Source organism: Cherax quadricarinatus, chromosome 29 (genome assembly GCF_038502225.1).
Source record: "Cherax quadricarinatus isolate ZL_2023a chromosome 29, ASM3850222v1, whole genome shotgun sequence".
Taxonomy (NCBI): Eukaryota; Metazoa; Arthropoda; class Malacostraca; order Decapoda; family Parastacidae; genus Cherax; species Cherax quadricarinatus.
In genome coordinates, this window is record NC_091320.1 from 19,131,299 (window position 1) to 19,147,166 (window position 15,868).

A 15,868-nucleotide genomic window follows, 5' to 3' on the forward strand; every position below is an offset into this window, starting at 1 on the left:
AATAGTGCTTCAGATGAGCAGGAATTGTGGTACCTAGCATATGTGGTACCTAGCATGTGTGGTACCTAGCATGTGTGGTACCTGGCATGTGTGGTACCTGGCATGTGTGGTACCTGGCATGTGTGGTACCTGGCATGTGTGGTACCTGGCATGCGTGGTACCTAGCATGTGTGGTACCTGGCATGTGTGGTACCTGGCATGTGTGGTACCTAGCATGTGTGGTACCTGGCATGTGTGGTACCTGGCATGTGTGGTACCTGGCATGTGTGGTACCTGGCATGTGTGGTACCTGGCATGCGTGGTACCTAGCATGTGTGGTACCTGGCATGTGTGGTACCTGGCATGTGTGGTACCTAGCATGTGTGGCACCTGGCATGTGTGGTACCTGGCATGTGTGGTACCTGGCATGTGTGGTACCTGGCATGTGTGGTACCTAGCATATGTGGTATCTAGCATGTGTGGTACCTAGCATATGTGGTATCTGGCATGTGTGGTACCTAGCATGTGTGGTACCTGGCATGTGTGGTACCTAGCATGTGTGGTACCTGGCATGCGTGGTACCTAGCATGTGTGGTACCTGGCATGTGTGGTACCTGGCATGTGTGGTACCTGGCATGTGTGGTACCTAGCATATGTGGTATCTAGCATGTGTGGTACCTAGCATATGTGGTATCTGGCATGTGTGGTACCTAGCATGTGTGGTACCTGGCATGTGTGGTACCTAGCATGTGTGGTACCTGGCATGCGTGGTACCTAGCATGTGTGGTACCTGGCATGTGTGGTACCTGTCATGTATGGTATCACACATGTGGTACCACATGCTAGGTACCACAATTTCTGCTCCTCTGAAACACTATTAGACTCTTGCTCTCATCAATAACATCAACATTAAGCATCAACATATGACATTACTTGATGTCACCTGACTCTTCACTAATGATGCCAATGATGACGTCATTGATGCACTCACGCGTCAAGTTGCAGATGACATCAACTCACCTTTGTTCATTACTTTCGTCAAGCTGTGCATCAGTTTCAGTTCCTTCAGATATGGGAACCAGTTTCTCAATCAGTGTTGCAGCTCAGCTGTTTTATTGGGTTTCGCAATATTATTTAGAAAGGTTATAGGAAAGTATTGGTTTGGAAATAGATGAGTTATTGTTGAAAATGGTATACAATACTGACGGGTTGGAGATTAAGATATATATGTGACAGTTGGGTATCTTTACTGGGGAAATGTTTGACTTACACAATAGGATTCTTTAGTCACATGTAGATGGTGCGGGTGTAGTAGTAAAATAAAGATGATGTAATGAGGAGATCAATCTTGGTGAAAAAACATTTGAGGTGGTCAGTCCCTGAGCCTGGAGAAAAGTTCCGCTCCATGGCTCAGGAATGTCGTGTATTGTAGAAGGCTCAGCCTTCAAGACCTTTTTCATAAGATCAACAACGTCGAACTTACTATCAAATTCTCTCTGGAACTTGAAAACCAAGTCAAACCACCATTTCTTGATGCTTTTCTATGCAAAATCAGTTGTTCTCTCTAGGTTGGAATTTTGCTGCACATTAACATCTCCGTTCCAAACAGGTGCAATTGCAGATCTAGAACATGTACAGAGAACCTTTACTGCCCATGTAATTTCTATTAAACACCTCAACTACTGGGAACGCTTGGAAGCACTTGATTTGTACTCGTTGGAAGGCAGGCGAGAGAGATATATCATAATCTACACTTGGAAAATCTTAGAAGGGATGGTCCCGAATCTGCACACAGAAATCTCTCCCTACGAAAGTAAAAGATTTGGCAGGCGATGCAAAATGCCCACAATGAAAAATAGAGGCGCCATTGGTACACACAAAGACAGCACCATAAGTGTCCGGGGCCCAAGACTGTTCAACAGCCTCTCACCAGGCATAAGGGGAATTACCATTAGACTCCTGGCTGCCTTCGAGAGGGAGCTGGACACATACTTAAAGTCACTGCCGGATCAGCCGGGCTGTGGTTCGTACGTTGGACCATGTGCGGCCAGTAGTAACAGCCTGGTTGATCAGGTCCTGACCCACCGGGAGGCCTGGTCGTGAACCGGTCCGCGGGGATACCCTCCGGGTAGACTCCAGGTAAGTCGCCGAACAATGACGTCCTCTCCTTCAGAGACTACAGGAAACCGAGAAATAAAAATGACCTTCCTCATTTCTGCTCTCATCACGACACTCGCACGAAGAGAGACGCAGTCACTGTGTTTTTCCTAAGAAAACATAAGAAAGGAGGAACACTGCAGCAGGCCTACTGGTTCATACGAGGCAGTTACTTCTCAAACTTACACCCAGATTATTAGAAGGAGCATTTCAGAGCATCACCCATGTCTTCACATGCTGACACTCCTCTCTCTAACTTATACAAAATTGAAGATGCAGAGCTATGAATAAACCCAGAATCTTGATTCTTCCTGAAGAAGAAGTGACCAAAAGCACCACTTGAAGCGACATCTGCATAGTTACCATGGCCATTTCTTCCATCAGAGACCTTACAAGGAAGAAAAATCTCAATGACAAACCCAACAGTGAAGCAGCAGGGTACACCATACCATGCGGAGGACACACCAACATCTACGTAGGAGAAACGGGAACTAATCTTTCCACACTTGTTCAAGAACACAAGACTGCTTGGAACTGAGATTACAGCATATGCTGGGCTCTGGTGGCCTGGTGGTTAACGCTCTCGCTTCACACGGTGAGGGCCTGGGTTCGATTCCCAGCCAGAGTAGAAACATTGGACGTGTTTCTTTCCACCTGTTGTCTATGTTCCCCATCAGTAAAATGGGTACCTGGGTGTTAGTCGACTGGTGTGGGTCGCATCCTGGGACACTGACCTAAGGAGGCCTGGTCACAGACCGGGCCGCGGGGGCGTTGACCCCCGGAACTCTCTCCAGGTAAACTCCAGGTAAACAGCAGAAATGCTTGTGTCTTAGACATTATTAGAGAGCACAAGACAGGAGCAGAATCCGTTGTATTGTAACATTTTTGTGGAAAAAGACACTTATGTACGGTTCAGGACATTTATTACTGGAAACTGGCCTATGCGAGGCAAGTCCAAGTCTCCTACCGGCTTAAGCCAATAACCCAACCTAGTCAGGTCAGGTTACATTCACATAAGGAAGGAGCACGGCATCAGACCTAATAGGGTGTATAGTTTACGGTGTGGGAGGGAGGAGAGGAAGATGGAGGAGGAAGCTGTGCACACATCACCACACTAAGGAGAGAAACATCACCACTGACTGTGTATAAATTGTGATACAACGTATATCTCACAGGAACTTGTTTCTTAGTCAGACCAACAACCTGATTATTTTTTAATGTGTGTATGTGTGTATGTGCGTGTGTATGTGTGTATGTGCGTGTGTATGTGTGTGTGTGTGTGTGTGTGTGTGTATGTGCGTGTGTATGTGTGTGTGTGTGTGTGTGTGTGTGTGTGTGTGTGTGTGTGTGTGTGTGTGTGTGTGTGTGTGTGTGTGTGTAATAATAATAAGGTTTATTTTCTTTATTTCTATGCCTGTACACCTATTTCTATGCCTGTACAGGCCTAGCTGATATCAGTGACATACTGCTCTATAGAATGCCACTTGTTATGTAGAGCATTTCGGCCAAATTAAGTCACTTTCGTTCCCAGGATGCGACCCACACCAATCGACTAACACCCACGTATCTATTTTACTGATAGATGAAGAGGGACAGCAGGTGCCTTAAGGAAACTCATTATAATGTTCCCACCCGTACCGGGGATCGAACCGCGGACCTCAGAGTGTGAGCTGACTGCACTAGCAACCAAACTACTGTGTGATGATTTCCCTTACAATAGGTGTGTACACTCACCAAACAGTCACTTGGCTGGTCACAACGCTTATGTTGCTGCCTCGAGACAAACACCAACAGTCTCAAGCTATATACCGAGATTACGACAGATTTCAGGGGATAACCTGAAGCCTCGCGCGACCTTCTCAGCTTTTCACACCTCCTCATCTAATAACTCCTTTTATTCCATGGTAAGACACTCTTATAGTCTTACCAGTGGACTATATTGTCTTAGTAGTGGAGTATATTGTCTTACCAGTGGAGTATATAGGTTAACTCCCCCTCCTCTCCCCTCCCATCTCTGACTATCTTCACATTATGTCGTGTCTCTCTCTTTAACCGCCCCCTGGCTTCCTACTCTTCCTTCCAAATACAATCACCTTCCCCTTTCTTGTTATGTAGCGTCCACTTTCTCTTCTTCCTTCTCACGTAGATTCCCCCTTCCCCTCTCTTCCTGTCTAGCTTTTTCTTTCTCTCCCTTCCCCTCCCTCGTACGTTCCCCCTCTCTTCCCTTGCCACCGTGGAAATAACACCAAGATAACAGTTAGTCATATAATCGTTGTTGTTGGTTGGCTTACCACGCAGCAATGGTGCTCGTGAAGCTCCCACGATACCCACGCCAGAGTACCAGAGCGTTGGGGGAGAGACGAGTTAGAGGGGGAGGGGGTTAGAAGGGGGAGGGGGTTTGAAGGGGGAGGGGGATAATGGTTTATATTTATTTAACAAAACTCGACACATCAGTAATGTGCTTCTACCCTATTCATTGTGACAGTTAACAGTTGATAAGTAAGACACATGTGCAGCAGTTAGGTATCTTTATTCCGAAACGTTTCTCCTACACCGTAGACTTCTTCAGTCGAGTACAGAGGCAGCAGCAGAAACAGTAGAGACGTTAACTCGGTTTAATCAGTCCATCAACCTTGAAGACGTAGTGTTGAGGTTGTCAGTCCCTCAGTCTGGAGAATTTTGCACACTTGAAGGAGCTCACTCTAAGGCGGAGAACCAACGACACTAAAGACAAGAACAACTCATCGTTTGACAAAACATCGAGGAAGCGATAGCCAGGCATAAGGAGGCACGGACTACACAGAGAGAAATAAGAATAACAAATGTAAGTAGCAGAACTAGCCACTAATATTACGAGTGGAACCACAGTTAGGTTAGGTAAGATTTGTTATTAAACGGGACAAGTGTTTCCTGGTGCGGGACAAGTGTTTCCTGGCGCGGGACAAGTGTTTCCTGACGCGGGACAAGTGTTTCCTGACGCGGGACAAGTGTTTCCTGACGCGGGACAAGTGTTTCCTGACGCGGGACAAGTGTTTCCTGATGCGGGACAAGTGTTTCCTGACGCGGGACAAGTGTTTCCTGACGCGGGACAAGTGTTTCCTGACGCGGGACAAGTGTTTCTTGACGCGGGACAAGTGTTTCCTGACGCTGGATAGTCCAAACTATTAAACAACTGAGAAAGAAGAAAAATATCAGTGAGGGGACCAATTGACTATCATTTTTTATTTTTTGCATTATACTGACGACGGGAAGCAGACCCACAGAGTTCACATCGCTGCTGAGGAACAAGAGGTAATCAGGTGTGACTCAAGGTAGGGGAGGGGAGGAACTTCAATCCTCTGGATGAAGAGTTTTTTCACCAGCATCAAGGTACCTCCTCGAAGGCACCAAGTGACTGAAAAAAGGGAAGGAATATGAACCAGCCGGGAAGGAAGGAGCCAGGTGGTGACGAATACAGTGACATCTTACAAGATGTATTGACCACTGTAGAGTAACAGCGGTCACAACTGCACAAGTTCCCACACTGATCAGTGTATGTACGCTGGGTCACCATCTGGACAAGACCCGGACTGAGACTACTATTGATCAGTGTATGAATGTACATAACGAAGTATACGAATGTACGAATATGCGAGAACTTGAACGTAAATGTACGAATATGCGAGAACTTGAACGTAAATGTACGAATATGCGAGAACTTGAACGTAAATGTACGAATATGCGAGAACTTGAACGTAAATGTACGAATATGCGAGAACTTGAACGTAAATGTACGAATATGCGAGAACTTGAACGTAAATGTACGAATATGCGAGAACTTGAACGTAAATGTATTATCAACTTACTGGAGTATAGCTTAAATTATTAGCGATGTTTAAAAATAACAATTTACGGTGTTTACAAGTGGCGGTGTTGGAGATATTTACAGGTGGCAATGTTGGAGATATTTACAGGTGGCAGTGTTGGAGATATTTACAGGTGGCAATGTTGGAGATATTTACAGGTGGCAATGTTGGAGATATTTACCTTTGACATTGTTGGAAATATTTACAGATGGCAGTGGTGGAGATATTTACAGGTGGCAGTGTTGGAGATATTTACAGGTGGCAATGTTGGAGATATTTACAGGTGGCAGTGTTGGAGATATTTACCTTTGACATTGTTGGAAATATTTACAGATGGCAGTGGTGGAGATATTTACAGGTGGTAGTGTTGGAGATATTTACAGGTGGCAATGTTGGAGATATTTACAGGTGGCAATGTTGGAGATATTTACCTTTGACATTGTTGGAAATATTTACAGATGGCAGTGGTGGAGATATTTACAGATGGTAGTGTCGGAGATATTTACAGGTGGCAGTGTTGGAGATATTTACAGATGACAGTGTTGGAAATATTTACAGATGGCAGTGGTGGAGATATTTACAGATGGCAGTGGTGGATATATTTACAGATGGCAGTGTTGGAGATATTTACAGATGGCAGTGTTGGAGATATTTACAGATGGTAGTGTTGGAGATATTTACAGATGGCAGTGTTGGAGATATTTACAGATGGTAGTGTTGGATATATTTACAGATGGCAGTGTTGGAGATATTTACAGATGGCAGTGTTGGAGATATTTACAGATGGCAGTGTTGGAGATATTTACAGATGGCAGTGTTGGAGATATTTACAGATGGTAGTGTTGGAGATATTTACAGATGGCAGTGTTGGATATATTTACAGATGGCAGTGTTGGAGATATTTACAGATGGCAGTGTTGGAGATATTTACAGATGGCAGTGTTGGAGATATTTACAGATGGCAGTGTTGGAGATATTTACAGATGGCAGTATTGGAGATATTTACAGATGGCAGTGTTGGAGATATTTACAGATGACAGTGTTGGAGATATTTACAGGTGGCAGTGTTGGAGATATTTACAGATGGCAGTGTTGGATATATTTACAGATGGCAGTATTGGAGATATTTACAGATGGCAGTGTTGGAGATATTTGCAGATGGCAGTGTTGGAGATATTTACAGATGACAGTGTTGGAGATATTTACAGGTGGCAGTGTTGGAGATATTTACAGATGGCAGTGTTGGAGATATTTACAGATGACAGTGTTGGAGGTATTTACAGGTGGCAGTGTTGGAGATATTTACAGAGGGCAGTGTTGGATATAGTAACAGATGGCAGTGTTGGATATATTTACAGATGGCAGTGTTGGAGATATTTACAGATGACAGTGTTGGAGATATTTACAGGTGGCAGTGTTGGAGATATTTACAGATGGCAATGTTGGAGATATTTGCAGATGGCAATGTTGGAGATATTTACATATCACATTGTTGGAGATATTTCCAGGTGACAGTGTTGGAGATATTTACAGGCGGAAATGTTGGAGATACTTACATTTTACATTGTTGGAGATATTTCCAGGTGAGTGCGTTGGAGATATTTCCAGGTGACAGTGTTGGAGATATTTACAGATGGCAGTGTTGGAGATACTTACAGGTGGCAGTGTTAGAGATATTTACAGGTGGAAGTGTTGGAGATATTTACATATGACAGTGTTGGTGACATTTACAGGTAGCAGTGTTGGAGATATTTATAGGTGGCAGTGTTGGAGATATTTACAATGATACTCGCAGTGTTGATGATCAATACAAATGATAACAATTTACACTTACAAACAACATGACACATATTTACACTAAGGCAGGGAGGGATACAGAAGGACCTGGTTGGCTGTATCCATCTACAGGTACTCACTACTAATCTCAACTCTCTGTGTTACAGGTAAGCGGGGTCATCAACAACACAGGTCACAGTGTTGTGTTGACCTTGGCAGGATCAGGTCACCACCACACTCCTATCAATATCACAGGTGGCCCTCTCTCCTACAGATACCAGGTCAGTATCTGCAGATATCAGGTTAATAACTACAGATACTAGGCTAATATCTACAGATAACAGGTCAATATCCACGCATACCAGGTTAGTATCTGAAAGTGACTTGAAGCTGACACGTGGTCATTGCTACCCTGGTCCACAACAGTGGTCATTGTTACCGTGGTCCATCAAAGTGGTTCACCACTTTGGTCATTGCTACCGTGGTCCACCAAAATGGTCCAAGAACCATCAGTTACCACACCTTCACAAGTCTTACTTGGTAAGTAAAAAAGTGTGACAAGTAGGGTAATATAACAAGACTCTCAGCAGAACCAGACTTTATTACACAAAGTTGCCCTCAAACAGGAATTTAGTTTATAACCGATCAAAAAAGTGTTGTCTTAAATGTGACACCTTGTTTAATTTTGTCTGTGTCAGTTGTGAGTGACTGTGTGTCGCCGTCTTCATATATTAGACACATGTGCAACACTTGGGTATCTTTACTGAGGAAACGTTTCGCCACACAGTGGCTTCATCAGTCCAATATAAAGGAGAATGGTGAAGATCAGAAGGAGGTTTGAGGTAATCAGTCCCTCAGCCTGGATTCGATGTAATCAGCCCATTAATCTTGATCAAGATTGAGGGACTGATTGCCTCCAAACTCCTTCTGACCTTCATTATTCTCCTTTGTATCGGACTGATGAAGCCACTGTCTGGCAAAACGTTTCCACTATAAAGACAACTAAGTGTTGCATATGTGTCTAATTTATTAATTTCTGGGTTGTCTGAACCATTTATCAACTTACCGTCCTGTTGGTGGGGTATTATAAGGCCACTGACGGCTTACATTGTATTCAGCTCATATTTATACACATTAACGGGATATATACACCATTAAAGAATATAAACACACCATAGGGATGTGTTTCAGTGTGTATGCTTTGAGTTTATATTGCTAATTTGATGGTTGAAGTGATGTGTTGTGCCTGGTGATGAACAAGTGACATGCTGCCTTAATGACCCTCGTGTAGTCGATAGTCTTTAAAGTTTCAGAAGCGTATAATCCGGGTGTGCTTGGAGACGCCGCACACCCTCCAAAGATGGTAAATTCATCATAAATAATAAGCTCACTTAGTATAATCATAGATTATAATGGGAAACAAATTCTTCTGTCCCCTGTTATGAAATACTTTAGCAGTTGTTGTAAGACAGCACTGCGCACACCACAGCTGCTTGTATCAAGTGGAGGCCAGACATGTGTGCATCTGGGTATTCTTTACTGGGTGGCCACGTTTCACCATCCAGTGGCTTTATCAATACAAATTCAAGGACATAATTGGAAGATAATATAACTATATACAAAAGATGAGGTAATCAGTCCCTCAGCCTTGGAGTTGGTGAGGAGCACCGTAGTTGTGCACAACTACGGTGCTCTTCACCAACTCTAAGGTTGAGGGATTGATTATCTCATCTTTTGTATATAGTTTTACTGCTTTCCAATTATGTCCTTGAATTTGTATTGATAAAGCCACTGGATGGTGAAACGTCTACAGTAAAGATACCCAGATGTTGCACATGTGTCTAATTTTGATATTGTGGGTATTGTATACCATCATGTAGAGCAGCACACCTGTGACAATAACCCACCAGACGCCACGGAAGGTGTTTAAACTCGGGGCTTAACCTCCCTTCAACTATGCAACTATCATAGCTCCAAAAGCTGCACTCTGTAATCATCCATCCTGGAGGATTCAATCCTCGTCAACTCCTCCAGTGGTACTTTTCTTATACTCGTTGTGACTTTAATATTAGAATTACGATTGATCTTGCAACATTTATATTATTCTTCCTTTAATTCTTTAATCTTTTCCCCTCCTACCCTCCCTCCCTCCCTACCCTCCCTCCCCCTTATTTTTTCACTTTTTCCTTTTCCTCTCTCCTCCCCTCCTCTTACTTCTCCCCTCCCTTTATTCACTTTCCCCTTCTCTCCTCCTTACTATTCCCCGCCCTTTCCTCTCCTCTTGCCTTCCCCTTACATCCTCGTTCCTTCCCCTCCCATCCTTCTTACTACAGCACTCTTTCCCCTCCCCAACCCACTACATCTTCACTCTTTTCCCTCCCTCCTAACTTTCTCACTCTTTCCTCTCCCCTCCGCTCCACCTTTCTCACTCTTTCAATCCCCTCTCCTCTCTTTACTTCCTCACTCCTTCCCACCCCCTTCCCCTCCCCTTAATTCAGTGTGTTTACTCAGTCATTAACCTGGACCAGCTGGTGATCACGTGACGCAGCTGGTTCAGTAATGATTAACAAGAGAGAGATAGATAGATAGATAGATAGATAGATAGAGAGAGAGAGAGAGAGAGAGAGAGAGAGAGAGAGAGAGAGAGAGAGAGAGAGAGAGAGAGAGAGAGAGAGAGAGAGAGAGAGAGAGAGAGAGAGAGAGAGCAAGGTAAAGGTTAGGTAAGACTCGTCAGGAAACAGGACAAGTGTTTCCTGACGCGGGTCTTATTCATATGATGACCCGCCACTGAAGCTTTGGTCATCTGACCGACGCCTTCCCCTGGCTACCCAACACCTCATTAATGTCGTTGCATCACCGCCCGTGACGGTATTGTGTTGTGTTGTGTATGTGTTTTGTGTTGCTTATATGTTGTGTATGTGTTTTGTGTATATGTTGAGTATGTGTTTTGTGTTGTGTGTATGTTGTGTATGTCGTGTATGTGTTTTGTGTTGTGTATATGTGTTGTGTATGTGTTTTGTTGTGTATGCGTTTTGTTTTGAATGTGTTGTGTGTTGTGAATGTGTTGTATGTTGTATATGTGTTTTGTGTTGTGAATGTGTTGTGTATGTGTTATTTTGTGTAAGTGTTGTGTGCAGTGTGTGTTGTACTTCGTGTTGTGCTGTGTATGAGTTGAGCGTAGTGTATGTGTTGTGTTGTGTTGTGTTTGTGTGCTATTTATGTGTTGTAAGTTGTATGGTGTGTATTGGGTTGTGTATTTGTTGCGTGTTTTGCATGTGTTATGTGTTGTGTATGTGTAGTGTGTTGTGCTGTCTTTAGTGTGTTGCGCGCTGTATGTTTTATGTAGTGTGTTGCGTGTTGCGTGCAGTGTGTGTTGTGTGTGTGTGTGTGTGTTTCATATAGTATGCTGTGTGTTGCGTGTAGTATGTTGTGTGTTGCGTGTAGTGTGTTGTGTGTTGCGTGTAGTATGTTGTGCGTTGCGTATAGTGCGTTGTGTGTTGCGTGTAGTGTGTTGTGAGTTGCGTGTAGTGTGTTGTGTGTTGCGTGTAGTGTGTTGTGCGTTGCGTGTAGTGTGTTTTGTGTGTAGTGTGTTGTGCGTTGCGTGTAGTGTGTGTTGTGTGTGTGTGTTGCGTGTAGTATGTTGTGTGTTTCATGTAGTGTGTTGTGAGTTGCGTGTAGTGTGTTGCGTGTAGTGTGTTGTGAGTTGCGTATAGTGTGTTGTGTGTAGTGTGTTGTGTGTTGCGTGTAGTGTGTTGTGTGTTGCATGTAGTGTTTTGTGTGTTGCGTGTAGTGCGTTGTGTGTTGCGTGTAGTGTGTTGTGTGTTGCGTGTAGTGTGTTGTGTGTTGCGTGTAGTGTTTTGTGTGTTGCGTGTAGTGTGTTGTGTGTTGCGTGTAGTGTTTTGTGTGTTGCGTGTTGCGTGTAGTGTGTTGCGTGTAGTGTGTTGTGTGTTGCATGTAGTGCTTTGTGTGTTGCGTGTAGTATGTTGTGCGTTGCGTGTAGTGTGTTGTGTGTTGCGTGTAGTTTGTTGTGTGTTGCGTGTAGTGTGTTGTGTGTTGCGTGTAGTGTGTCAGTGTGGTGTGTTGCGTGTAGTGTGTGGTGTGTTGCGTGTAGTGTGTCAGTGTGGTGTGTTGCGTGTAGTGTGTCAGTGTGGTGTGTTGCGTGTAGTGTGTCAGTGTGGTGTGTTGCGTGTAGTGTGTCAGTGTGGTGTGTTGCGTGTAGTGTGTTGCGTGTAGTGTTGCGTGTAGTGTGTTGTGCGTTGCGTGTAGTGTGTTGTGTTGCGTGTAGTATGTTGTGTGTTGCGTGTAGTGTGTTGTGTGTTGCGTGTAGTGTGTTGTGTGTTGCGTGTAGTGTGTTGTGTGTTGCGTGTAGTGTGTTGTGTGTTGCGTGTAGTGTGTTGTGTGTTGCGTGTTGCGTGTAGTGTTTTGTGTGTTGCGTGTTGTGTGTTGTGTTGCGTGTTGTGTGTTGCATGTGCGTTATATTTGCGTGTTGGGGGTTACATGTTGCGTGTTATGTGTCACATGTTGTGTTGTGTTGCGTGTTGTGTGTTACATATTGGGTGTTTTGTGTTGCATGTTGTGTTGCGTCTAGTGTTGTGGATGTTTTTCTTATATGAACACTTTATTGAAGGCGTCGTATCCAGATGTGGTAATTTTGATAACAGATTGTTGTGTTTACCAGTGTTCCAGCCTCTGAGAGAGAGAGAGAGAGAGAGAGAGAGAGAGAGAGAGAGAGAGAGAGAGAGAGAGAGAGAGAGAGAGAGAGAGAGAGAGAGAGAGAGAGAGAGAGAGAGAGCGAGAGAGAGAGAGAGAGAGAGAGAGAGAGAGAGAGAGAGAGAGAGAGAGAGAGAGAGAGAGAGAGAGAGAGAGAGAATCATATTTACTCGTTGCTTGAAGAGCAAGTATTTTCCCATGCATGTTTACCAACTCTCTCTCTCTCTCTCTCTCTCTCTCTCTCTCTCCCTCTCTCTTTCATAATTTTAAGGCTTCTAAAATAACGAAGATAATTGCCTTCATCGTCCTCACTAAATACAGTCAAAATTTGTCTAATAAATTTGGGGTTATTAGACCTAAGTGTCGTTAATAACAAGTAATGATAAGTGTAAGTGCTAATGAATGCCACAAGTGCTGAGGTGAGTGTCAACACAGTCTCTCTGCTCAGGGTAGATTATTTGCTGGATGTCACCACTCCCGGTAGATTATCTACTGGATGTTACCACTCAGGGTAGATTACTTGCTGGATGTCACCACTCCCAGTAGATTATCTACTGGATGTCACTCAGGGTAGATTATTTGCTGGATGTTACCACTCTGGGTAGATTATCTACTGGGTGTCACCACTCAGGGCAGATAATCTACTGGATGTCACCACTCTTGGTAGATTATCTAATGGATGTTGTTGAGAAATGGGTTACCAGCTAAGTTTATAATTTTAAATATAGGGATTACTTAGCTGATAAAAGACAGCAAATCGTCTACACAGCCGCCCCTGCAGACGAGGTCTTGAATTGTTGTCATGATCATCTCTCAACGGGCTGTAATAGATCATATTATGTAAACAATAAATTACCCCTAGGGGGTGTTATGTCAGCATATTTCATTCACGGATTGCTGACAAACTTACTTGTGTGGACTCAAAAGTCCGCACCTCACTGCCGACTATAGGTTGATTACAAACTCCTTGCGACTCAAGAACTGCGCAGTCCCCCGTACTACAAGAAATTCGTAACCTACCTTGCTCTTGTAGCGTGAGCTATGGTGTTCTTCACACCTTCGACAGGTATCGGTGACTTAATAGAAGCTGAAGTGTCCTTGGATGTCCACGTCTTCCATAGTCTAGGAATACGCACACTGGTACACTATGTTCCACAAGATATGTCTTTATTGTTCACAGTCTTATCACTAAAAAAACTGATCACACTTCTCTTAAGTGTTTATTGTTTTGTGAGACACTTCGTTCACACTAATGCACAGATCAGTGTTCTTTGTTGGTTATCCTGGCGTCAGTGTCGCTCTCAGTAGAGTCAAAAGTAATCTGAAGACGGCACAGCCTCCTACACCGTCAGTGAACTAGCACATAAAGGAAAAGCTGACCTAGTACTTTTTCTTCCTTGCCATTTCCTTCATGAAGCAAAGCAGAATGTTTGATTCTTGCTGTCTTAAGCATAGACAACAATGTACACTATCTTTACCATGGTAATGAAGTGGGAGCAGGATTTTCCTTAATTGTCCTGCTAAGGTAAGAGATGGACTGTCTTTTATTAAACTACACTTTGCAACACTGGACTCCAAGGAGCGGCGGTCGCTTGACCACGTCGCATACTGGTACTGCATCTGGGATCAATTACTTGCTGTAGCAGTAAACAAGATGCTTGCCCCTTCTGAGAGGGCTGGGCCCCTCAGGGCTGAAAGGGGCTGAAAGGGAATGAAGGGGGCTGAAGGGGGCTGAAGGGGGCTGATACCCCCCTCCTGGAGAAAATTTCTCCACAGATGTTACCACTCAGGGTAGATTATGTACTGGATGTCACCACTCAGGGTAGGTTATCTACTGGATGTTACCACTCAGGGTAGATTATCTACTGGATGCTACCACTCAGGGTAGATTATCTACTGGAAGCTACCACTCAGGGTAGATTATCTACTGGATGTTACCACCCAGGGTAGAATACTGGATGTTACCACTCCGGGTAGATTATCTACTGGATGTTACCACTCAGGGCAGATTATCTACTGGATGTCAGCACTCAGGGTAAATATTATAAACGGATGTCACAACTCCGGGTAGATTATTTGCTGGATATCACCACTCTGGGTAGATTATCTACCGAATGTCACCACTCAGGGTAGATTATCTACTGGATGTCACCAGTCTGGGTAGATTATCTACTGGATGTCACCACTCACGGTAGATTATCTACTGGATGTCACCAGTCAGGGTAGATTATCTACTGGATGTCACCACTCAGGGTAGATTATCTATTGGATATCGCCACTAAGGGTAGGTTATCTACTGGATGTCACTACTCAGGGCAGATTATCTACTGGATGTTACCACTACGGATAGGTTATCTACTGGATGTCACCACTACAGGTAGGTTATCTACTGGATGTCACCACACAGGGGTAGATTATCTACTGGATTCACCGTTGAATGTAGATTATCTCCTGGATGCCACCACTCAGGGTAGATTATCTACTGGATGCCACCACTAAGGGTTGGCTATCTACTGGATATCACCACTCTCTATGTGTATCTACCCGTAGACATAACCGACAGACATAATAGACATCTAATTACGGATATTAGATACCTACTGACTCACAAAAATCACCCCGAAAGGTACATTTTCTTTAATTATCTACTTAGACGCTGCATTTTGCAAGATATCTACAATCTACCCCGATGTCTACCTCACTTTCATACAAATATAAGTATGCATAAGAATTTATTAGCATATTTAAGTATTTATGAGCATTTATAAGTATTTCTAAGTATTTATAAGTATTCATAAGCTTTTTTATGAAATATTTATAAGCATTTTTATGCTTTTATGAGCATTTAAAATAATTTTAAAATATTTGCAAGCACTTAAAAGCATTTTCAAGAATTTATAAGCATTTATAAGTATTTTTAGGTATATATAAGCAATTACAAATATTTTTTTGTACTTAAAATTATAATAATAATTATTATTATTGCTATTATTATTATTATTATTATTATTATTATTATTATTATTATTATTATTATTATTATTATTATTATTATTATTATTATTATTATTATTATTATTATAGTTTACGTAAGCAATAATAATCGCTGTTTGGTAATAGTAATTATAAGCATTGGTGGTGATAATTATGATTAATTAGTAACAGCATTTCTGAGTGTATACAGTGACGCATGTATACTGATAAATAGATGTATACTGATACCTGTTTTATAGGTAGTAGGTTGATAGACAGCAACCACACAGGGAGGTACTACCGTCCTGCCAAGTGAGTGTAAAACGGAAGCCTGTAATTGTTTTACATGATGGTAGGATTGCTGGTGTCTTTTGTCTGTCTCATCAACATGCAAGATTTCAGGTATGTCTTGCTACTTCTACTTGCAC

The 15,868-nt window shown here is 43.1% G+C and overlaps 1 protein-coding gene across 1 annotated transcript in view; it reads left to right on the forward strand.

Annotated features, from left to right (window-relative positions):
* LOC128690628 (carbonic anhydrase-related protein 10) overlaps positions 1–15,868 on the forward strand; it is a 243,415-nt gene that overhangs the window by 168,747 nt on the left and 58,800 nt on the right. Inside the window, exon 3 of the mRNA XM_070089798.1 lies at positions 7,925–8,038. Within this exon, the coding sequence (XP_069945899.1) occupies positions 7,925–8,038 (114 nt within the window). The remainder of the gene's footprint in view (positions 1–7,924; positions 8,039–15,868) is intronic.